The sequence below is a fragment of the Sinohyriopsis cumingii genome, chromosome 16 (genome assembly GCF_028554795.1).
Source record: "Sinohyriopsis cumingii isolate HCF-2022 chromosome 16, ASM2855479v2, whole genome shotgun sequence".
Classification (NCBI taxonomy): domain Eukaryota; kingdom Metazoa; phylum Mollusca; class Bivalvia; order Unionida; family Unionidae; genus Sinohyriopsis; species Sinohyriopsis cumingii.
This window is the reverse complement of record NC_142976.1, coordinates 33,710,331-33,733,115: the sequence shown is the minus strand read 5'-3', so window position 1 is coordinate 33,733,115 and position 22,785 is coordinate 33,710,331. Positions and strand designations below refer to the sequence as shown.

The 22,785-nt window shown below is 38.0% G+C and overlaps 1 protein-coding gene across 3 annotated transcripts in view; it reads left to right on the top strand.

The window, feature by feature from the left end:
- The window catches only part of LOC149780183 (discoidin domain-containing receptor 2-like), a 154,918-nt gene that overhangs the window by 56,252 nt on the left and 75,881 nt on the right, over positions 1-22,785 (top strand). For all 3 annotated transcript variants that reach the window (XM_089936931.1, XM_089936930.1, XM_089936929.1), the window contains exon 2: positions 16,379-16,484. In XM_089936931.1, the coding sequence (XP_089793057.1) occupies positions 16,379-16,484 (106 nt within the window). The remainder of the gene's footprint in view (positions 1-16,378; positions 16,485-22,785) is intronic.

Sequence of the window (22,785 nt, the reverse complement as noted above, 5' to 3'; positions counted from 1 at the left end):
GAACCTTGCACAAGGTACGATAAATGCATTTTGCTTAAGAAACAAGAAAAATATCTCACAGAAAATGAAATAAACATTCCGTAGTAATACTAATTTGGAATGAATATGTTTAGCTCACTTGAATGTTGAAACTTTAATTCAGTTAGACTTATTCTTGGCCTTTTGACACTACGGTGTGAATTGTTTGGCAATCTCCCAACTTACATTTAACTAAAATGGAAAATTAAACTAAGAACGTAATGTAATATTGAATATTTTTTTTTCATTTTCTCTTCTCTACAATTGTGTCGCAAAGAAATGCTAAAGCAGTTAGGGTGAAAAAAACAAATTCATTCTAATAGCGAACAATTTATTAATGACATAAGTATAATCTAGTTATCGGTGTGAATTTTACATCCAGTCAAGACCGCTCCGGTGGCCTGGTGGTTAGAGTTTCCGCATCGAAAGCGGGAGTTCGTGGGTTCGACCCCCGGCCGAGTCATAACAAAAACATACGAATATGGTACTAACAGCTGCCTCTAGGGGCTCAGCGTTAAGAGGTTAGTTTTAGGACTGGTTGGCCTGGTGTCAAGATAATGTGACTGGGTGGGACGTCATGCTACATGTCTGCGGCATGATGCCCCAGTGCTAGACATTACTATAAACTGCCACACTGCAGACATCGTAGCGATATGACTAAAAATGGTTAAGTCCACGTTCAAAATCCTAGTCACACACACGCACACATACGTACACCTAGTCAATCATATCATCTTGATTAGAATGTAAATTAGCCATGCAGCTTTATGTCTATTATTTCCTAATGACCTGGTGTTCTTGTACGAATTCGACTTTCTGAAATTACAACAAGTCAACAGGTATTTGATTACAAATACTTAATTACAGCGTAAACATCTATCACCTTAATGTAAACTGCTGGAAATAAAGTTCAAGATATTCACTTCTAAAGATTTTAATAACTAAAGCTTAATCATCACCTTGCCACAGTATTTTCTTTACAATAGCTTTAGTTTAACTCACTCTCTCTAATCAAAGGTTTCACCCGTTGCTAATCTTTAGAAAGCGAAATAAGCAGATACTAGTTAAACGTTATGACTTAAGTAATTATTTTTCAGTATACATTAAGTGAAATCAATAATTGTTTAAAGTGTGGAATAAAAACAAATGAACCAGAATTTAAGCTGTTCTGTGGAATTTGCACTGTTTTATCAAGATAGAAGCAGAAAAAGAAAAAGTCATTTAGCACGCAGTCTGTAATCCGACATATAAACACAAACAAAAACACCAAGGAAGACCCAACAATATACAGCCACTTAAAAATCGGAATTCCAGCTACGCAGGTTCTAAAACATGTACAAGATACAAAGAAAGCACATTAAGCAAACTAATTACCCCCATTGACAGACTCAACATCTGAATTTAAATGTTCATATGACTCCGTCGTAAAGTATTCCTTTGCAAAGACAATAGTGTTACATCTGCAATGGCATTCGATATTTTAGAATATTTGGGAAAGATGAACAATAATTCTGTAAAATTAATTCGGTTGAATTATATGTATTATTTTTATTTCAGCTCAAATACATGAAATCTTTTGTAAAAGAAGTTCTAATGTTAATTTGGGTTTAACGACTGGCAGTAAACATTTCCCTTTTTTGTATTTACAAATATTGTAAGCTTTCAGCTAATTAATGTGTGTGTGTGTGTGTGTGTGTGTGTGTGTGTGTGTGGATTTTTTTACGTAGCTTCAACAATTTTTCAGTCATATCTCTACGATGTATGCAGTGTGGCAGTTTTCTGCGATGTACAGCACTGGACAGCATGCCGCAGACATTTAATTAATTAATTAATACAGATCCTATTAAATATTGTTTTAGGATAAATAATGCTCTGTTACTTTTTTCCTAAATCACAGTTAAGCATTAACTATGGAGTGTTATGTTTAATCATTATAAAGCTGAAGCATATACCCAAGTCCAAGGAGATTGTCTCATTTACTGAAACTTCAAAGCTACCAAATGTTTGCATAGTCACATTTTTCAGACAAATATTCTTACTGAAACTCTGTCCTTATTTGAAATTTGATTGGCTGGATTCAAGCATGGTGATTCATTTGTAGAAGTCGTTGTATAGGAGTATTTGTAGCTAAACAGGACATAACTTACCAACAGGACACACACACACACACACACACACATATATATTATATATATATATATATATATATATATATATATATATATATATATATATATATATATATATATATATATATATATATATATCGAATCAAGAGTAATGTATGCAACTTGCTTTCAAATAATGCAAAACGCATCGATTTACAAAAAAAAATGTTTCCTTTAACTGGCACTCAGTTAATGTGAACGAACGAGTCGAAGTATAAGCAGTATGCTCGACAATTCGTTCTTAGTTAATCCACCCGAACGAGTCGAATTATATGCAGTATGCTCAGCAATGCAATCTTATCCGAACGAGTCGATTTATATGCAGTATTCTCAGCAATTGCTTCTTAGTTAATGCATCCGAACGAGTCGATTTATATGCAGCATGCTCAGCAGTTGCTTCTTAGTTAATGCATCCGAACGAGTCGATTTATATGCAGTATGCTCAGCAATGCAATCTTAGTTAATGCATCCGAATGAGTCGATTTATATGCAGTATGCTCAGCAATTGCTTCTTAGTTAATGCATCCGAACGAGTCGATTTATATGCAGTATGCTCAGCAATGCAATCTTAGTTAATGCATCCTAACGAGTCGATTTATATGCAGTATGCTCAGCAAAGCAATCTTAGTTAATGCATCCGAACGAGTCGATTTATATGCAGTATGCTCAGCAATTGCTTCTTAGTTAATGCATCCGAACGAGTCGATTTATATGCAGTATGCTCAGCAATTGCTTCTTAGTTAATGCATCCGAACGAGTCGATTTATATGCAGTATGCTCAGCAAAGCAATCTTAGTTAATGCATCCGAACGAGTCGATTTATATGCAGTATGCTCAGCCATTGCTTCTTAGTTAATGTATCCGAACGAGTCGATTTATATGCAGTATGCTCAGCAATGCAATCTTAGTTAATGCATCCGAACGAGTCGATTTATATGCAGTATGGTTAGTGATTGGCATTCAGTTAATACACCTGGACAAGTGATTCACAAATAGCAATTTCTGTAATAATGAATTAACTAAACGGTCATTAAAAGCTGGTAAGTGTGTGCGTGTGATTCAGCGTTTTAAGGTAGGCATTGCAACTGTAGTCATATCGCTAGTCGATACGTAGTGTGGCAGTTAATAGTGATGTCTAGCACTTAGGCAACATGCCGCAGACATGTAGCATCATTTCCCACCTAGTCATGACGCCAGGTAGACCAGGCCTAACAATAACCTCTTAATGCTGAACGCCAATCGAGGCAGCTGCTAGTACCATTTATATGTCTTTTGTATGCCTAGGCCTGGGTTCGCCCTCCTGCACACGAGGCGGACGCTCCCACCACTTAGGCCACCGGAGTGATCAACTAGTATCTTGGACTTGCAATGACCTCTGGTGGTTCCTCTACCGAAGCACGGACAACATTAGTAGCGCAAGCTAAAAAAACAACATAGTTATACTTCAGAAATACATTAAGAAACGCACAGCTTTAGAAAGAATTAAGTCACCAATCTGTAAAGAGACTGCTAAAACCTAACTTAAATAATCATTCCCAAGTTTGAGATTTATACCTGCTTAATGCCATGAAAGAGACACTTACAGCTTAGCAAATATATATTTAGAGGTTTTGAAGACAACACTAAATGATTCCTATTCACTGGGGCTTATGATGTACAACTATCATAGCAAAAATATATTAGTATATTGTGAAGTGCTGGTTTAAGATATTACAATATACATTGTAATGGTTAATGAGGGAGGTATTATAACAAATTTTTAAAGACTTGCCAAAACGAATGAAAATATCTGTCTCGTTTTCAATTTTGAAGTTGAAGGTCCTTCATGAACCCCAACTCCAACAATGTCATATTCTCCAGATCTGTGCTTCGTTCATTTTTATTTTGTTGATTTACAAGTATCCAGTAACATATGTCACTTGTAAATGAATATAGGTTACTGTCTGACATTATTATGATATTGTATGTTCAATTACGTTTTCATACCTCTTTAGCATGTTGCAACATGATGTCTTCATTAATAACATCAGCCACATTAAAATGTACATTTTTTATTGTTAATGAGGAGAGAACTTGAAATAAGCTTATACTTGCTGCTCGATCCTCTATATGTTTTATTTAATTCTAGGTATTTACCGCGAAGACATCTGTAAATAAATATTGTTTAAACCAAATACTTTAAAGTTGAGAGAACCGCCACCAACCATAGAGATGAGGAGAAAATAATACTTTTGTGCGCATGTTAGCACTTAAATACGTAATGCTCATATTTCATTGCATGAAAAACAATAGCGATTTCATTAAAATACCACGCCCTAAAATTTTAAAAGTTTGAATTCTTCCGGAAGGGGGGGGGGGGGAGTAAGCTGAAAATAAGAGCATGTATTTTTTTTTTTTAAATTTGATTTACCGAAAGTTTTCTATGAATTAGATATACCTTTAAGTATCAAAATTATCATTTGAACAAATATCGTTCTCTAAAGTTGGCATGTACCTAGAAAGCTGATCAAATCCAAACAAACAGATAAATAAAATCGACATACCTAATATTTTTGTTTGTGCTTACTTAGTAAAACGTTGACGATCGGTACACAAATTAACCTATTAACAACTGTCACGTATACAGTGCTTATCACTGACCCTTGGGGCCCCGAGTGGCCGAGGGTCTAAAGCACTCTCCTTTACGGATCACTGCCATCTCACCTCAGTCTGCGTGGGTTCGAGTCTCGGATTCGGCCAATGTGGGTATGTGAGAAAGCTTGCCAGTAGCTTCTCGAGGGTTGGTGTTTTTTTTCGGGGATTTTCCGGATTCTTCCTCCACCATTAATACTGGCCGCCATGTATAGCATATCGTGTGCTGAAAAATGGCGTTAAACCCTACAACAACAACAATCACTGAACCCTCTTGGCCGCTGAGCAATTGGACCCTCGATTCAACTGGGATGTCGTACATTTAGATCAGATCGCTTGTTTCAACTGACAGAATTCAAACATTAAGAACTCAGACCCATTTATGTTTGTGTTAAATGTACAAATTCAACTTCCAGAATTTTCTATAAGTTGCATATTTTGTATCCTATTTCACAACATTTTCAATATAAATGACGTACACATAAATATGTATCAATAAGAGCACCTAGTGGCTTTTCTCTCAAAATCCACATCGAAGATACTTATATGAATTAATACGACAGAACGTTGAAGTGCTATCAGTGTAGTACGACAATTTATATAGACTAAGTTCGAAACCAGCTTTTGATGTGGATGAGGTGTAGAATGCAAAATCGTCAGTTTTTCGATACCATTCAAATCATTTTTAAAATATGAACTTGCCCCAAAGCAGAGTGCTTGTCATACCTCTGCAATGTTCGCTTTTTCTGTAAGGGCAATACCTCCAATGTAATTTAGAGACGTTTGAAACAATATGAAAAAATTCAGCCTGGTGTTTTTTTACAAGGCCAATGACTCGTGTATAATAATAATAATAATAATAATAATAATAATAATAATAATGAGGACTTTGTATAGCGCCTAATCTTTAGAAGCTCTAAGCGCTTTGCAACATCAGACAACACCTATAAGATAAAAAAACATATAATAATATTATTACAAAAACAAACACCATGAAATTAGAAAAACATAAAAAAAACATGCTGAGAATATTTCAGGTAGGAAACATTATTAGGTCTTTAAGTTTGTTCTTGCAGTCGAAATAAGTGCGTTTTGAGAGCCCTCTTGAATGTGATCACTGTGTCTTTGTGTCTAAGTTCTGTGGGCAATTCATTCCACGTTGCTGGGCCCTGGTATGCAAAAGAACGCTGTCCATATGACTTTGTTTTCATAGTGGGAATATCCCATTTCATACCGAATTTGACCGAGTTGCTCCGTAATTATCCGAATAACCTCCCGAGTTACTTTATACTCCAGCCAATCAAACGCTGGTGGGCACATGTACATAACAAAATGTCGTCCATTGTTATTTAGAAATATTTCAGAAATAAAATTAATTAAATGATTGAAATTTATATGTATATTATCCACATACTTTCAAAAACAAATCTGATAAACTCATATGAAACACATTTTATTATAGTGACGTTTCGGATGCAGAGAAATAGTTTGAACAACTTGCTCTTTGATTGTCAGGATTAAATTTACTTCGACACAGTTTCCTTACTTACATGTACATGTCCAGATGTAAACAGCTCAAAGCTACTCTTTCGTATGGGTTTGAAACCCGCCCTAGTTTCCAGAAAATAAAACAGGCTGGTCCCACTATTAACTTTCGTCAATATCTGCGGCAGCATCGCTGTTGAATATGCATTTTTCAACTCGATAAACGATGTTGAAGTAGTTACAGAACTTGATGCTGATGCTGAAGCGTCTGCCATATTTTGCCCACCACCTATTACGGTCAGCTGACCACCCGTCACGTGATCAAAATTCCGAGCAAATTCCGAAGTTCACCGAAGTCTGCATGAAATGGGCTATAATGAGTATACGATTGTCAGAAGAGGAGCGTAAGTATCTTGCTGGTGTGTACACATGGGTGAGGTCGGATATGTATGTTGGACTAGAGTCCGACAGTGATACGTACCACAGAGAACACATTTTGTGTTTGATTCTGGATCGAATGGATAGCCAGTGTAGGGTACAGAGCAGTGGGGATGTGTGATCTGATCGTGGTACTCTAAGTATGACCCGAGCAGCTGTGTTTTGAACTTTTTGAAGTTTCTGGAATAGATATTGAGATGAACCAAACAGAATTGAATTACAATAGTCCAGTCCTGAAAGTACTAATGAACACACAAGTGTTTTAGTGGCATCAACTGAAAGATATTCGCGAATTGAGTTGATGCGTCTCAGCTCAAGATATACAGCCTTGCATATATTCATGACATGCTGGTGCAATGTGAGTGTACTGTCCAGAGTAACACCTAGGTTTCGTTCTGATTATGTGAATTTAATGTTGGCATTGCTGATATTTATTGTTTGAGGTAAAGGATGTGAATGAGAAAGTCTTTGTCTTGTGATCAGAATGGCCTCAGTTTTATCATCATTCATCTGCAGCTTGTTACATGACATCCATGATTTCACATCAGAAATGCACCTCTCTACACCTTGGATGGTAGCATCAACTTCAATTGGGTGGCTAGTTGTAAAATAGTTGGTATTGCAATCCGAAATGTTTTATAACAAATTATAAACAGTGCCACCTGTGTTTCTTTGACAAATTTAAATTCTTTGCCCAAAATAAAATGAACCGTTTTCATTTCTTTTGATATACAGTTGTAAACGTGGTCGTATGTAAAATTATTAAGGGGAGATAATTCAGTTTCATGTATCGATTACCGAGAATTTGCTTGCAAAGATGAGAAAGAACATAGTATCTGATGAATTTAAAGATTTGTTCATAAAGAAAATCGCCAGAAAGTGCCCGAAAATTGTCTCACAATCTATCACTAAGTCATAAAATATTATGATACCTGTGCACTAGATATGTAACAAAGAAAAACTTTGGTAAGATTGTATTTCAAGGTAAAAACGTGAGAACGTTTCGGCCAAGAATACGTCATCTAAATGGATAAGGGCCTCTAATGAACCTCTTGATAGTGTGTGACATGCGCATGACGTCATATGATAAACAAAGCATATGTATATATCAAATCGCTGCTAATGCGGTACTTTCGAGCGTTTTATCGATCATTAGTGGATAGGTTAGACGGTGTTCCGATTGAGTTACATATATGTGTGAACTTAAACGTATAATAAGTGTTGTACTGATATAATTCTATAGAAATTTAATTTTGTAAATAAAATGTTGAAAAATGAAGAAAGCTAAATGTGTTCTTTATATTATAAAAATATACTTTGGAAAGTACTTAGTAGCATGCGGTACGTATGCGTGTTCCCTAGGAGTGCTTGAGTCATACATTTAACTGTTTTGATGGTCAGAGATTTCTTGCAAATCTGTTTTTATTTTGACGAAGATGTATATCACCTGAAGGATATGTCAGAATTAATTTTTCAAGGATCTTTTAAACTGAAAACCAATATTTGATATCAGACACAGATGGATAAATCTACTGTGTTGTCAGACAAATTCAAGTGGTATATTTAATTTCCCTCCACTCACTGTGAATTATTTACAACAATAGCGTGCACATCTTTATATAATGACAGTTCATGCTGACAATTTAATTAGAAAAGTATAAGATTTTCCTGCAGCATGGGGTTTCTATATTCCGAAATCGTACGCGATGTATGCAGTATAGTTTTAACTGCCAAGTTAATAAGATAATCAATCACAAGAAAGCATTATGCTGTTGACTTTATTTCTTCTTTGTGTAGTATTTAAAAGTATCACAATGGTACTTAAGTCAACCCGATGGACGAAAAATGTAATCTAATATGACACGAGTAAAGGCGGCCTTGGGCTGGGCAGGGATATCCAGTTATCAGAAAGAATCGATGTTGAAATAGTTTCGTCTCTGGAATTTTCTAATTTAGGGATCTTTATAAGTATGAAAAGGCATTAACTTAAAAGCTTTTACCAGCCATGGCCCCAGCTATTTGGAAATTCCAGTACATGCTGATTCCTTTAACTGCCTACCATGTTATTTACTATCAGTATAAACCAGAGACCTGTGATATCTGCTAAACTTTCAAATTTAAGTTGCAGCTTAAATTACTTTGCAGTAATTTTCTAAAAGAATTATTTTCGAGGACGGCTTGAGTTTGACATCGTTCTAATTTCGAGTAAAATATCGGATGACGATATAAATAACCGTTATATTTATCTGCAATTAATTTAGAATAATCATGAAGGAGTTTTGGTTATTTTCAAACTTTAAATTCAGCATTGAGGAAGAATCTTAACTGACACATAAATTTACAATTTTATTTTCACGAATAGATTAGAATTTATTTGTTTCTTTCTCATACACACCCCTCTTCCTTTTCTGCTTTCCTGCATGCAAAATATACATTAAATGTATTGTTTTCTTAGTCGTTTTTACATCTAAACACATCAACATTTAGATGTCTCGTCGCCAAGGCAGGCTTTATTCGAGATCGGCTTATATTTTCTCTAGGCTTCTTTCCACTGTCTGCTCAATTTCAAAGCCAAAGAGTATTACAAGGAACTAAGAATATTTATGTCTGAACTCCACAACTGGTCAAGGGAGAGCAAAACGTTTCTTTACTATATAAATTAAGATAACTTTTGAACGTGCCTCATTATCATTTGGAGGACGATCCATGAGCGCCCGCACATGACGGCCCCCGGATTGCACCTCTAAATATATTTTGGCCTACATCTGTAAAACGTAACAGCTGACCACTACATGTTTGCTAGCTTCACACCCTCCTGAAAACAATGCTGCGGGAGCCCATGGCATGATCGAGCCATGTGACACATCCATGTGGCGTCTGTAGTGATGACGACTATAGGACAACCTGAGACGAGTTCTACTTGTTAGTTAAAACAAGACAAGAACATCGTTCCAAGGCGATATCGGGCCGGACTGAGGTTCCTATAGATAGTTAGTGTAGAAAAAGTATATAACATCTGAAAACCACAGCATCAGATCTCGCGTTATCACACGATCTCGCTCTGTTTCTCTCTTCTACTAACATTTTTCATTTCAGCTTTAGGAATTCAACAATGTATCGCAATAATGTAATGGATTCAAGTGCTGGGGTTTTTGTTGTTGATTACAAGGTGAGATATAGTAGGTGGATCTATTCCAGATGGTTTTTCTATTCAGCCGCAATGCTAAATTTACTTATCATTTACTTTCGGTTTTATTTGCATGCGAACTGATGGTATTTTGTCTTTTTGTACCTCTTGCACAAGATAATCTTCTACAGTCAACACAAACCTGACTTGGGTTTTGATCGTGCCCCACAACATTCAACGATAGCTTGACTGTACGTAGTTGATGTTAATTTAAGTGGAAATGAAGATATAGTATTTGTTTTGTACTATGTAGAGTCAGTATACATTTTTGATACATTTGAACATATACATGGGCATATAATGTCTTTTGTTAATTACCTTCATGTAAGATATTCGTTGAAACTAATATGTTCTCCCGATCTAATGGAGACTTGTCTTAGAATAATTATGTTGTATAAGAGAATTTTTTTATTTTTTTTGCGGGGGGGGGGGGGTCAACCTCAAAACAATGTTTCAATAATACCAGCTCTAGATGAGAGGCATTAATGTGAGGCATTGATTATTTACTTTAATTTTACTAAATTTCCATATTATCTTCTGAATAATTCAGCGCTTTCACTCTTTGTGCACAAATTAAAATACACAAGATGGCTTAATGATCGCCAATCGAACCCTTCGCTTTTTAAATAGACGGAATAATGGCTCTCCCACTTAAAAATAGCTAGTGTGCTACTATTAATATAATAGATTGATAACAGGACGTGTAAACGCCCCACACTTCAAAACACAGAACCTTATCATACAACCATCTCTTCAAATAATTTATTACATTTGATTTAGAAACGAACGAACGAGAGAGAGAGAGAGAGAGAGAGAGAGAGAGAGAGAGAGAGAGAGAGTAAACTTGCAATCTTCACTTATACAAGAAGATGCTAGTTATGTTGCAATGACTTTTAACAACATATCAAGAATATGATCAATAAAGAAACATTAGAATAGTACGTTTAGACGCATGAACGCAGCATCGTGATTTGTATGAAATGACTAAATGTTCCGTCCAGAACATTCTATTGATTTCTTCAGCATTCATTTTTTGAATACGTCCTTCAGACATATTTATATTTCAAGTACACAAATTCAAAAGCGTCCTACAAGGGGTTTAGGAAAGATCATTACTCATACAAAACATGATAATCTATTGTTACTTATTCCAGTCCAGAATTCTACACCATTCATTAAATAATCGTGGGTGCAAAAACATCTTTAGATACAATATCCATATTAAGAGTATTTCCTCATAAAGCCAACTTTTCTTAACCCGTTTCTATTTTTGTTTACAAAGTTAACGTCATTATAAACTGGCAAATATTTGTAAAGCGGCCTGTTGTGTGTCCATTGTAGTTTCATTATGTAAGACTGTTGTTATATTTCAAACTGATACTCACGGGTTCACTCTGTCATTGACTCGTATCCATAAATTTATTGTAGTTATTCTTAAGAGACTTTCTTACAACTAAAATTCTTTAATAATATGCATGCTATGTTAGCAAGAATCTATCTGTTTAGCCTATACTTAATAATGTGAACAATAATGCATTACTCGATCCGTTTAGTCTGCACTGAATGATGTTAGCAAGAATTCATTACTCGATCCGTTTAGCCTTCATTTAATGAGGGTAGCACGACTGAATTAACCGATCCGTTTAGCCTTGACTTTATGATGTGAACAAGAAGGCATTACTCGATCCGTTTAGTCTGTACTTAATGATAGCAAGATGTCATTACTCGATCCGTTTAGCCTTCATTTAATGCTGTTAGCACGAATGCATTACTCAATCCGTTTAGCCTGAACTTAATGATATCAGCAAGGATGCATTACTCGATCCGATTAGCCAGAACTTAATGATGTTAGCACGACTGAATTAACCGATTTGTTTAGCCTTCACTTAATGATGTGAACGAGAAGGCATTACTCGATCCGTTTAGCCTGCACTTAATTATAGCCTGAATGCATTACTCGATCCATTTAGCCTGCACTTAATGAGGTGCAGCATCGACTACCAATGAATCAGTACCAAATGACTATCAATTTACAGTTAGAAAGCGAAGTATTTCAAGTCTTAGGATGTTTTTGGACACGATCACATGAGAGAAACGGAAAAACGTTAGAGATGAGATTTCAATTATTATCTCAAAATTGTTTTGCACGATGAAAAATCGGTTATATATGCTGCATATTCCTTTTTGCTAATTTTAAAAAAAAGTGACTATGAAATAAATAATTTGATAATCAACCAGAATGTTTGAGACGGTTTTGTGAAACGATCAGATTTAAAAATAAAAATGAAAGATCACATAAGTGTTAAACTGTAGTCGTGTCCATGATTCATCGCCATATTGAATATACCTATCAGGATTTGATATGCATTGTTATAAGTCATCCTACTTCACTGTAGGATTATTGCCATCAAAACAGTAACGTCATAAGGGCTGGTGAGTTAACACGCGATGACCCTGAACAAAATATTCGCAACTACAATTGCGTTTAGAAACTTTGTGATTTTTAAAAGAAAATAAATGATGTACGTTTAATAATAAAACCCTACACTGACAGAATCTTCCTTATTCAAATGACATAAGTTTGTTTCGTTTCTACGGAATCAAAGCATGGTCTTGGCATTATCTTTCTGTAGAATAAAAGCACCGCATTGCTAGATGAACATCTTTTAATTTCTCCCGAAGGCATATATATATATATATATATATATATATATATATATATATATATATATAGCAACAGACCTATAGACCTATTCAGCCGAGCGGTTCCCTAGACTCCAGATGTAACCTTAATCAGGACACGCAACAGGAAACTGATGAAGGGTTGGATGGCAAATTTAAACACACTAGACGATATGATGTCTCGCTTGATAGAGAGAAAATGGTTTTTGCTGCTTAAATTACTTTGGTACGTCCATTATCTAGCCTTTAAGGGACCACGATTTTATTCTGAATTTTGTTGATTTAATTATGCGATCTCGATAATCATATCATTGCAATACCGCGAGCTGAATTAGGCATGTTTCACGCTAGTTTTCAGTAAAAACAAATAAAAAAATAAAATGAAACATAAACAAACATATGCATACACACACATATGCACATTGTGTGAGAGTGTTTGGTAGATCGTTTAAAATAGCTCAGTAGTGGAGCATCCGTCTAGAGATAGTAAGATACTTGGTACGATCTCAGGTCCGGCAACAAATTATTCCACTGTGGCATATATTTAATTAACACATTTCAAAATTAGTCGCACTTAGATTCCTTGATGTGTCAAAAGAGGTTCTTCATTCGACCTTGGGGCCCCGAGTGGCCGAGTGGTCTAAAGCGCTTTCCGTTACGGATCACTGCCATCTCACCTCTATCTGCGTGGGTTTGAGTCTCGGATTCGGCCAATGTGGGTATGTGAGAAAGCTTGCCAGTAACTTCTCGAGGGTCGGTGGTTCTTTCTTGGGTTTTCCCAGGTTCTTCCTCCACCATTAATACTGGCCGCCATGTATAGCCTATCGTGTGCTGAAAAATGGCGTTAAAACCTACAACAACACAAAAATTTAAAAATATTTTGACCTTAATGTAAAGCAAACGAATCTTTAATCTGGCCAAAGAATCATCCGTAAGGACACGAGTGATTCGAATATTTAAATCATTACAACTCATGGCTCGTACAATAAAGTGCGCATTGGCACTTGTCAATCGAACATTTAATCAAGAGTCTCTGAGGTCACGATACATCCTCATAAAGTTTTTTTATCTTTTGAAAGCGGATGTCATATTTTCAAACACTCTAAGAGAAATCCTAAGCTGGGTCAACCACTTCAACTTGGAAAGACACGTTACAATCGATAAATGGTAGGCCTAACAGTTTCATTTTACTGATAAGGTCCGTTTCTGACAGGCAACATTTCTTCGAACATGAAATGAGAAATAATTTTTTGTCCAGAATATGATTTCACGAGTTGTCGTTTATTAAATGCCGGACATGATAGGGTAAAGGAAGGACCCTATTTTTCTCATGCCAGTAAAATCTTGGCATACTCCGCGTGATCAATAGAAAAAATTTCTTACGCTGGATACATTAGCTTCAAGATATGGCGATTGTCGTAAATAATTAGGAAGGGGATGAATAAATTCTTCAAAGGTCTCAATTATTCGAATTGTTGCTGAATTTTGTTTACGATTCATTGGCAGTACCGTGTTCCATGGACCGGTGAACATAAGCACTTTTGATTTCGTTGTTCAGTGAAAACCATTGCTAATATAATACCATCCCGTCCACTGTTTGAACAGTGAGACTTTCTCATAGTCTCTTTTTTTGAAGGAAGATACAGGGAGTGATGGCAGTTCGGACACCTCTCTCAGCATTTGTTAATCGAAAATTAATAGCTCTGCATGATAAAGGTATGAATAGTATGCTATTTGCTCGTCGCCAACAGCGTCGAGACGAATAAATATGTCCGCTCCCTTCCAATGAACCAATGGTTCATCGTAATTAGGAAAGTTTGACCTGAAGGATATAGTCACACCGTACTTGGGCATTTGTATTCCCGTCAGCTGTAAAAATCAATTGAAGGATAAGCCTCTTGTCCATACATATATCTGTGTTCAAACATCTACTTGTCTAATTTTTCTTATTAATTTGTTTGCACACACCATTTCATTAAGTCTAAATATCCATGTAGTTGTATGTCTCTCTACCATTGTCTATGTACAGTAAAATATACAATAAAAATTAACGATATAAATAACATGATGATGATGATAATGATGACGATGATGATTATCACTAATCACAATAATAGGCAACACGACAACCAGTCAGTTGCAACTACTCGACTGCTACTATTTCCACCAAAACAACCACAGTCACGGATACCATAAATACTACACGAACAGCTGAAAGTTCAACTTTACATATTAGAAGAGCGAGCTCTTTCTTTTACTAAAGACCATTTAATTACTAGGTTGACTTAATTTTGGAGCATTTAATTCATCTGAACCATGCTTTCAAGACAACTATAAGTTTTGTAAAGAGCAAGCAGGCTCGAAAGACGAACGGCTAGAAGTCCATTTCTAATTTTCGCTGGCTATGTAGAAATCTCTTGACTCATTTTCTACTAAATTAGCCAAAACGCCATAATAAATATGGCAGCTAACGTAAATTTTGCCGTTGTCTCATGGAGGGAGTTTCTTGAAAAGCATTTACATCTCCACGGAGATCTGGATGACGGGCCTAGAAAGGCGTGTCGGTTTGACTTTTTTAAATTATTTCACTAACAATATCCTTATATTAATGATTTTTAAAAAGAAATGTGATGAATATGTTAAAATATAAATAAATGAAAGACATGTTTTGATTCTAGAGGAAATATGGCAGGAACATTAAACTTCAACTGAGAAAAACGAAATCATAAATAAAAACCATCTTCAACAAATTAATGAAAACAGATTATACGAGTTTACATTGCTATATATACTATTATATAATTCTTTATGCGGTGCTGACGCCACTGTCAATAATCTTCATGCATTTGATAGGCACTGTGTTAAGATTTACATTGTTGGAAATTCTGTAATAACACAAGATTATGTGATATTTATATTTACCTCACCGTTTATAGTTTTCTTTGATTTTGGGCAATGAGTTTTATGAAGATATATATTAAACAGATTTATTATTATGGTACAAGCTTCATTCATACTGAATGGTATAAAAGAGATTTTATGTTAGCATGGATTAATTTCGTAAAATTGGCCCCTTCCTAATTTCTTAATATAAGGAATTCTTGGGATATTCTCTTGAAAGGTATTATTTAGTAATTTGAAACAGGAATAGTCCAGTGTAATACGCCTTTTAGTCATGTTATGTAGTGTGTAACATGTAATACCAATACGCACCCTTGAAAGCGTACTGTATTAATTCATGAATGTGAAGCAAGTAAATGCAGCAAGTGGGAATTAAAATCTCGTGCATGCATGGTCGTTACGTTGATAATGGAAACACTGACATCAAGCCACCCTTACACACGTGTTCGACAATGTTTGTTTCACTTGGTCGTGAGGTGCTGGTAGACCCTATTTATCAAGTTGGTCTTGCTGGCTTATTAAGCACGGAGATGTATTTTTCATTTATGAACCAAATAAATGTGTAGATTTATATGTGTTGATTTTGTCGTTGCATGTTTCTTGTTTATTATATATCTCTTGAAAGGTAATATTTTACGTATTTTAAAGAGAATGTATTTTACCATCAATTTCTATTACGTTGTCAGCAAATCCATTTCCAACATTAACACAGTTTGTATGATAATAGACACATTTAGTTTCTACACTATAATAATACGAAAATATTGTACCTCAGGCGTAAGATTAAGGCAAATGATCGAGCAATAATGTGTAGCATAAATGTAATTATGTAATCTGATGGTTAAGCGAATTCTCTTGTTTCTTTCAGATGAATGTAAGAATGCTCTGGGAATGCAGTCTCATGAAATTCCAGACTCGGCCCTCTCTGCCAGTTCGTTTCACGACGAGAAGTCAGTTGGACCGCAAAATGCAAGGTTAGTTCATTTTTCGCATCAGCTTATTGGTGGTTGGCTGGTTTGTGTTAACGGCGCTTTCAAAAATATAATTATCGTATATTGCATATGAAATGGTAGCTAAATGTCGTTCCCAATAACACAATGTGGAGGACGATATGGTCTATCCTAGTTGGTAGGTAATCCACTACCTGAGTTATCGCGGTTCAATTCAAATAGCTTTCTGTGACAAGGATATGGTGAAAAACTGTACGCGTTAAGAGAAAACGAGATCCAATGTAGCTTTGTTCAGTCTTACTGCATTATTAGAAGAATATTTTCTCCCTTTGCCTGGCATATATAGAGAGAGATTAGAGAGACAGAGATTAAAATTCTTGGCGAATAATAGTCACGTATAAAGTTAATAAATATTGTGGAATTAATACAGATAATTTTGTATGTATATAATTTGTGAAACAAACCTCTCTCCGCCCATTTCTTCTATCACACGACGTTGGTGAACTAAAGATATGATAGACTAATTGCGTAAGACTCATCTAAACCCGTGACTACGCTTGTCTTTTCAGTCCGAGACTACATGTATCATTTCAGTCCAAGACTACATGTATCATTTAGGCCAGAAACTATATATACCATCATCAGCCCGAGGGCCGATCGAATCAATGCGAAATAAACTGGCCGCATACATAACTGGATAGCAGACTTCCTAACATATCGGAAGATACTGACAAAAGTAGGGGATCAATATTCAGATATATATAACATAGAAAACGGTACGGCACAAGGTGGCGGGCTTAGACACACTTTATTCAACATCATGGTAAACGACATTGACACTATAATTAACGAAAATAAGGTAGATCTATCCCGATTTGCTGACGATAGTGGTATTTCGAAAGCAGGCAATCCAAACAGTAAAACAGTGATCGAGTAAATACAAGATAGTCTTAACCAAATAGGTCGGTGGGCAGATATATGGGGTTTTAAAATATCCAACACTAAAACAGAAGCCATTATGTTCTAGCCACACAATATAAATACCATAGAATACCCTAAACTGCACATACAAGGGAAAATAATAAAATTTGCCAAAATAGCCAGATTCCTAGGAATGTTCCTTGACGAAAACCTAATATGGAAACATCACATTAAAGAGTTCACCCAAAAATGAAAAGCTGATCTAAGTCTGTTAAGAAACCTCAAGGGAACTACATGGGGGAGGGAGACCAAGAAACGCTTTTGACAATATATAAGACACTTATAAGAGCAAAAATAGATTACGGATGCCAGGTCTTTGCATCAGCTAACCAAAATCACTTAGTAAACTAGATTCCATACAACATAAGGCACTAATCATTTGCACTGGAACACTAAACTCAACCTCTCTAGAAGAGCTCCAAATACTGACAGGAGAACTACCACTGCAACTAAGAAGAAACGAAACCATATTAAGATATGCCGCACGAGTTTCGACCCACAAAACAAGCCACCCAGCCAGGAAAAGTATCCAACAAAGTAATATCCCTTTCATTAAAAAAACTGAAACCACAACCATCCGGTGCAAAAGCAATTCATGAACTAACTAAAGATCTTATCCTACCCACTCGGCAAGCTGTGCAATGCAGTTACCCCGACCCAACACCATGGACGGGAGGTATTCCTAATTGTAACATAATAGCCCTTACTTCTGACAACAAACAAGACCAGGTACATGATATAAGGACAAATATATTAGCCGCGCTAGAAGAAAAATACATAGGGTACACAATGATATACACCAATGGCTCAAAAATTACAAAACCGTACAAAATTGCTGCGGCAATAGTAATCCCTGAAACCAACACAGAATTCGGAGCTAGATTACCCGACATCTGCTCCATTTACACGGCCGACTTCTTGGCCGTTATTGAAGCTCAAAAATGGATCCAAATAATGAATACTAGACAAGCAGTTATCATTATCGACTCCCTTAGCGTCATCAACTCGATTAAATCAAACCACTCTATCACAAGAAGCAACTTCCTGAAGGAAACCAACCACTTAATTAAACAACTACTAAATAACAAACTTATAATAGAGTTCATGTTGGTGCTCTCCCATATCGGACTAGCAGGTAATAATAAAGCAGACCAAGTAGCTAAACATTATCTCCTTGAACCTGGCTCTACAGCATTTTACTACAGCTTCCAAGAATTGCATAGTATCATCATAATTAAAATCGACAATAAGTGGCAACAACAATGGGATATCAGCAGAAAGGGACGCAAGCTATACTCCATAATGAATAAGGTCGCAAGACATTCCAACCCACCACAACTCGTTAGAAGTCAGGATAAAAAACTTATCAATAGGATACTAATAGACAAAACTTAAATTGGTCGGCAGCTTTGGGAAATAGTTGACAATCAACATACACTCAAATGGCAAATGCCCACACTGTCCACTCTATCAAGATTTAGAACATGTTTTTAACACCTACTAAACAACATAAAATAGGGTCCCCACCGACCTATTCAGATTTCCTCAAAGAACAAGACTTACATAAGGACATTACTTACAAAATATTACAAACTTCCACACCGACATTGGGAAGGGGGTGGGTAAACAAAAGTGTATGACCCGCTAAACAATAAATAAATACCATTCAGCTAATTACAACTAGGGGACAGGCTAACAAACTAAATGTAAGGAACAAAAGACAAGATGTCTTTGACATTTCTTAGCGACCCGAGTAATTGGCAAATATATCTGTCTTATCAAAATAGATTTAGTAAGAAAATAACATCACATAAACAACTCTATCAGCAAGCTAGGATAATAATCAAAACAAAATAAGTCTAAACCTACCAAAACTAGTAGAGAGGCTAACAAACTTAAAATTAGGGAATAAATAAGAACAGATGTCTTTGACAAGTCTTAGCAACCCAAGTGTTCGGCAAAGATATATGTCTTATCAAAATAGATTGAGCCTGAAAATAAAATAACATCATATAAATAAAACAAAACAGGAACAGTTATCATAACTAGTAGATAGACTAATCATCACTGGTGGCTACGTCTCGAGAGACATGCCAATAGCGCCCTTGAAGTATTGTCTGTCTCTGGGGTGTTGGCATCGTCTGCTGTGGATGTGGAGGCCTATGCGCGAGTGAAATTCTCTATTGCAGTATGTGCAGACAAACTGGGCAGTCTGAGTTACTGGGGTTGCTGCTGCCCTCTTTGTTCTGTCACGTTTCTCTGCCGCAAAATGGCATCTTCTCGCATCTGCGGCTGCTATGCTCTTGCTTAACGTCAGTCTCCAGGTGCCTCGGTCCTCGGCCAGCACTTCCCATCCGTCAAGTTAAATGTCACATGCCTTCATGTCTCTCTTGCACACATCACTGAATTGGAGTGAGGACCGGCCAATTATTCTGGTGCCAGTGGCCAGCTGTCCGTATAGGATGTCCTTTGGCAGCCTCCCATCCTCCATGCGTCGGACGTGTCTCAGCTATGGAAGGCGGCCTTTGCTCAGCAGGGAGTACACGCTGCGGAACTTGCACGCTGAATGATCTCGCTGTGTGCTACGCGGTTTTGCCAGTTGATTTTCAGGATGCGTTTTAGGCACTGAATAGGGAAGGAGTTGAGCCGGTGCTCTTGCCTCATGTAGGTACTCCAGGTCTCATTCCATATAGAAGGGTGCTGAGAATGCAGGCCTGGTAGACTTGGATCATGGTTTAATCTGTCAGCGCGTTGTTTCCCACACCCTCTTCGTTAGTCGTGTCATGATGCAGTTTGCCTTTCCAAGCTTTCTGTCCAGCTCCACATCCGACATCAAGCGAGTGAGTGTTGCTGATGGTTGACCCGAGGTACGTACAGTTGTTGTCTGCTTTTAGGGTGACACCATCCATTTTTATTGAAGAAGAAATGGTGGTATCTTGCACGCTGACGTTTGTCTTTTCCAGGCTGATGGTGAGCCCAAACTGCTTGCAGGCATCAGCGAAACGGTTTCCCAGTCTCTGGAGGGCATCCTCGGTGTGGGTCACAAGAGCCACGTCATCTGCAAAAAGCATCTCCCTGATGAGCACCGACGTCACTTCGGTCTTCAAGCGCGGTCATGCCATGTTGAACAGCCTCCCGTCGGACCTGGTGTGTAGATATACGTCATCAGTGGACGAGCCGAAGGCGTGGGACTGGAGCAGGGAGAAGAAGATCCCGAAAGGAGTTGGTGCTAGCACGAAGTCCTGCTTCACGCCGCTTTTGATTGGGAAGGAGGTTGAGGAGGATCCATCATACAGGACTGTTCCCTTCAAATCGGCATGGAAAGAGATTATCATGATGCGGGGTTTTGAGGGGCAATCGATCTTACTGAGAAGTTCAAAAAGGCCCTTCCTGATGAGTAGGTCAAAGGCCTTGGTGAGGTCGATAAACATCATATAGAGTGGTTGACCTTGCTCTCTGCTCTTCTCTTGGAGTTGTCGTAGGGAGAAGATCATGTCTGTCGTCGACCTGCCTGCCCTGAAGCCGCACTGGGATTCCGGGTACGCACGGTCCGTTAGCAGGTGCAGCCTTTTGAGTATGATGCAGTCCCTCTGTAATTATTACAGTCACTGCGGTCGCCATTGTTTTTGTAAAGGGTCACAATTGTGGCGTCGCGCATGTCTTGGGGGACCCTTCCTTCCTCTCAGCAGAGGCAAAGTAGCTCATGCAGCGGCTGAAGCAATGTTGGTTTCCCACGTTTGATAGCTTCGGGCAGGATGCTGTCACCACTTGGAGCTTTGTAGTTTGGGAGGCAGCTGTTTCCTTTGATAAGCTCCTCTAAGGTGGGCACTTTGTTGAGCTTCTCTATGGTGGGCAGTTTCTTTATGCTGCAAAGGGCCGTATATGTGACTGACGTTTCTCGGAAGTATATCTCTGAGTAGTGCTCCACCCATCTGGCCATATGTTGCTCACATTCAGTGATCTTCTCTCCCGTCAGAGATTTCAGGGGGCGACCCCTTTCACTGTAGGGCCTAGAGACTTCTTGATGCCCCTGTACATACCTTGGATGTTTCCGGCCTCGGCACTGCTCTGGATTCCTTCACGCAGTAATTGCCAGTACTGGTTCACGCACCGTCTAGCGATGCGTTGGGTGTTACTTCGGGCACTTCTTAGAGCAGCAAGCGTCCGTTTATTAGGGCATTTTTTGTAAGCTATGGAGGCTTTTCGTTTGTCCTCGATTATTGGTTCCATCCTTGATAGGTGTGCGTTGAACCAGTCCTGGCTGGGCCGTTCATTGTTGCCAAACGTGGACATGGCTGTGCTGTAGATGGCACCCTTCATGACATTCCACTTGGCCGTTGCATCGGGCTCTGGCAGGTCCTGAAGAGCCTGGTCCAGGGCGGACGCATACTCCTTCGCCTTGGAGGGGACTAACATCTGCACAGTGTTTATATGAGGGCGTCCTTTTATTTTTGATCGGTGTAGTGTGTTTGGCTGTAGACGCACCCTGCTGATCACAAAGGCATGGTAGGAGTAGCAGTCTGCACCGCGGTTGGTTCTGGTGGAGAGGACGCTGTTAAGGGCAGAGCGCCTGGTGATGAACAAGTCGAGCTGGTGCATGCGATGAGACCTGGGGTGTTTCCATAACACATTGTGTTGCGGCTTACACTTGAAGAAGGTATTTGTGACGCACATGTCATGGTAGGTGCACAGCTTCAGCAGTCTGTGACCATTTTCTTTGGTCTTTCCAGTGCCTTAATGTCCGATGTGGGTAGACAATGACTCGTGGTCCCCACCTACTCTGGCATTAATGCCGCCGAGGAGGAATAGTGGTTCGTCTTTGGGGCATCCTTTGATCTGTTCGTCCAGTTGCCCATATAACTGATCTTTTGTGTCCTCTGAATAGGTAAGAGTGGGGCGTAGACACTGAGGATGTTGACAGGACCTGGAGTAGTGGTGAGTCGGATGGACAAGAAACGCTTAGTGCCCCCTGTGTGAGGCTCAACCGAGGACAGGTGGCTGGTTTTGATGGCAAAGCCCACTCCGTGCTGGCGGGGATCCTCAGGTTCTCGACCCTTCCAGAAGAAGATGTAGTTTTCCTCTCGGAGGGAGCCACTGAATGCGAGCCTGATTTCCTGGAGGGCAGCCATGCTGATATTTATTCTGGTGAGTTCTCTATCGATGATGGCCGTCATCCTGGTGTCGTCCACCTCCCTGAGGTTGTCAGAGATGCCTGTGCACATTGTGCGCACGTACCAGCTTGCGAATCGAAGAGTGGAGTCTTCTTTATCGGTTTCTTTCTTCTTTTGTCTGGTGTGGAATTACCATCTGCTTGTCATGCTGAGGAACACACTCAGCACCAGAC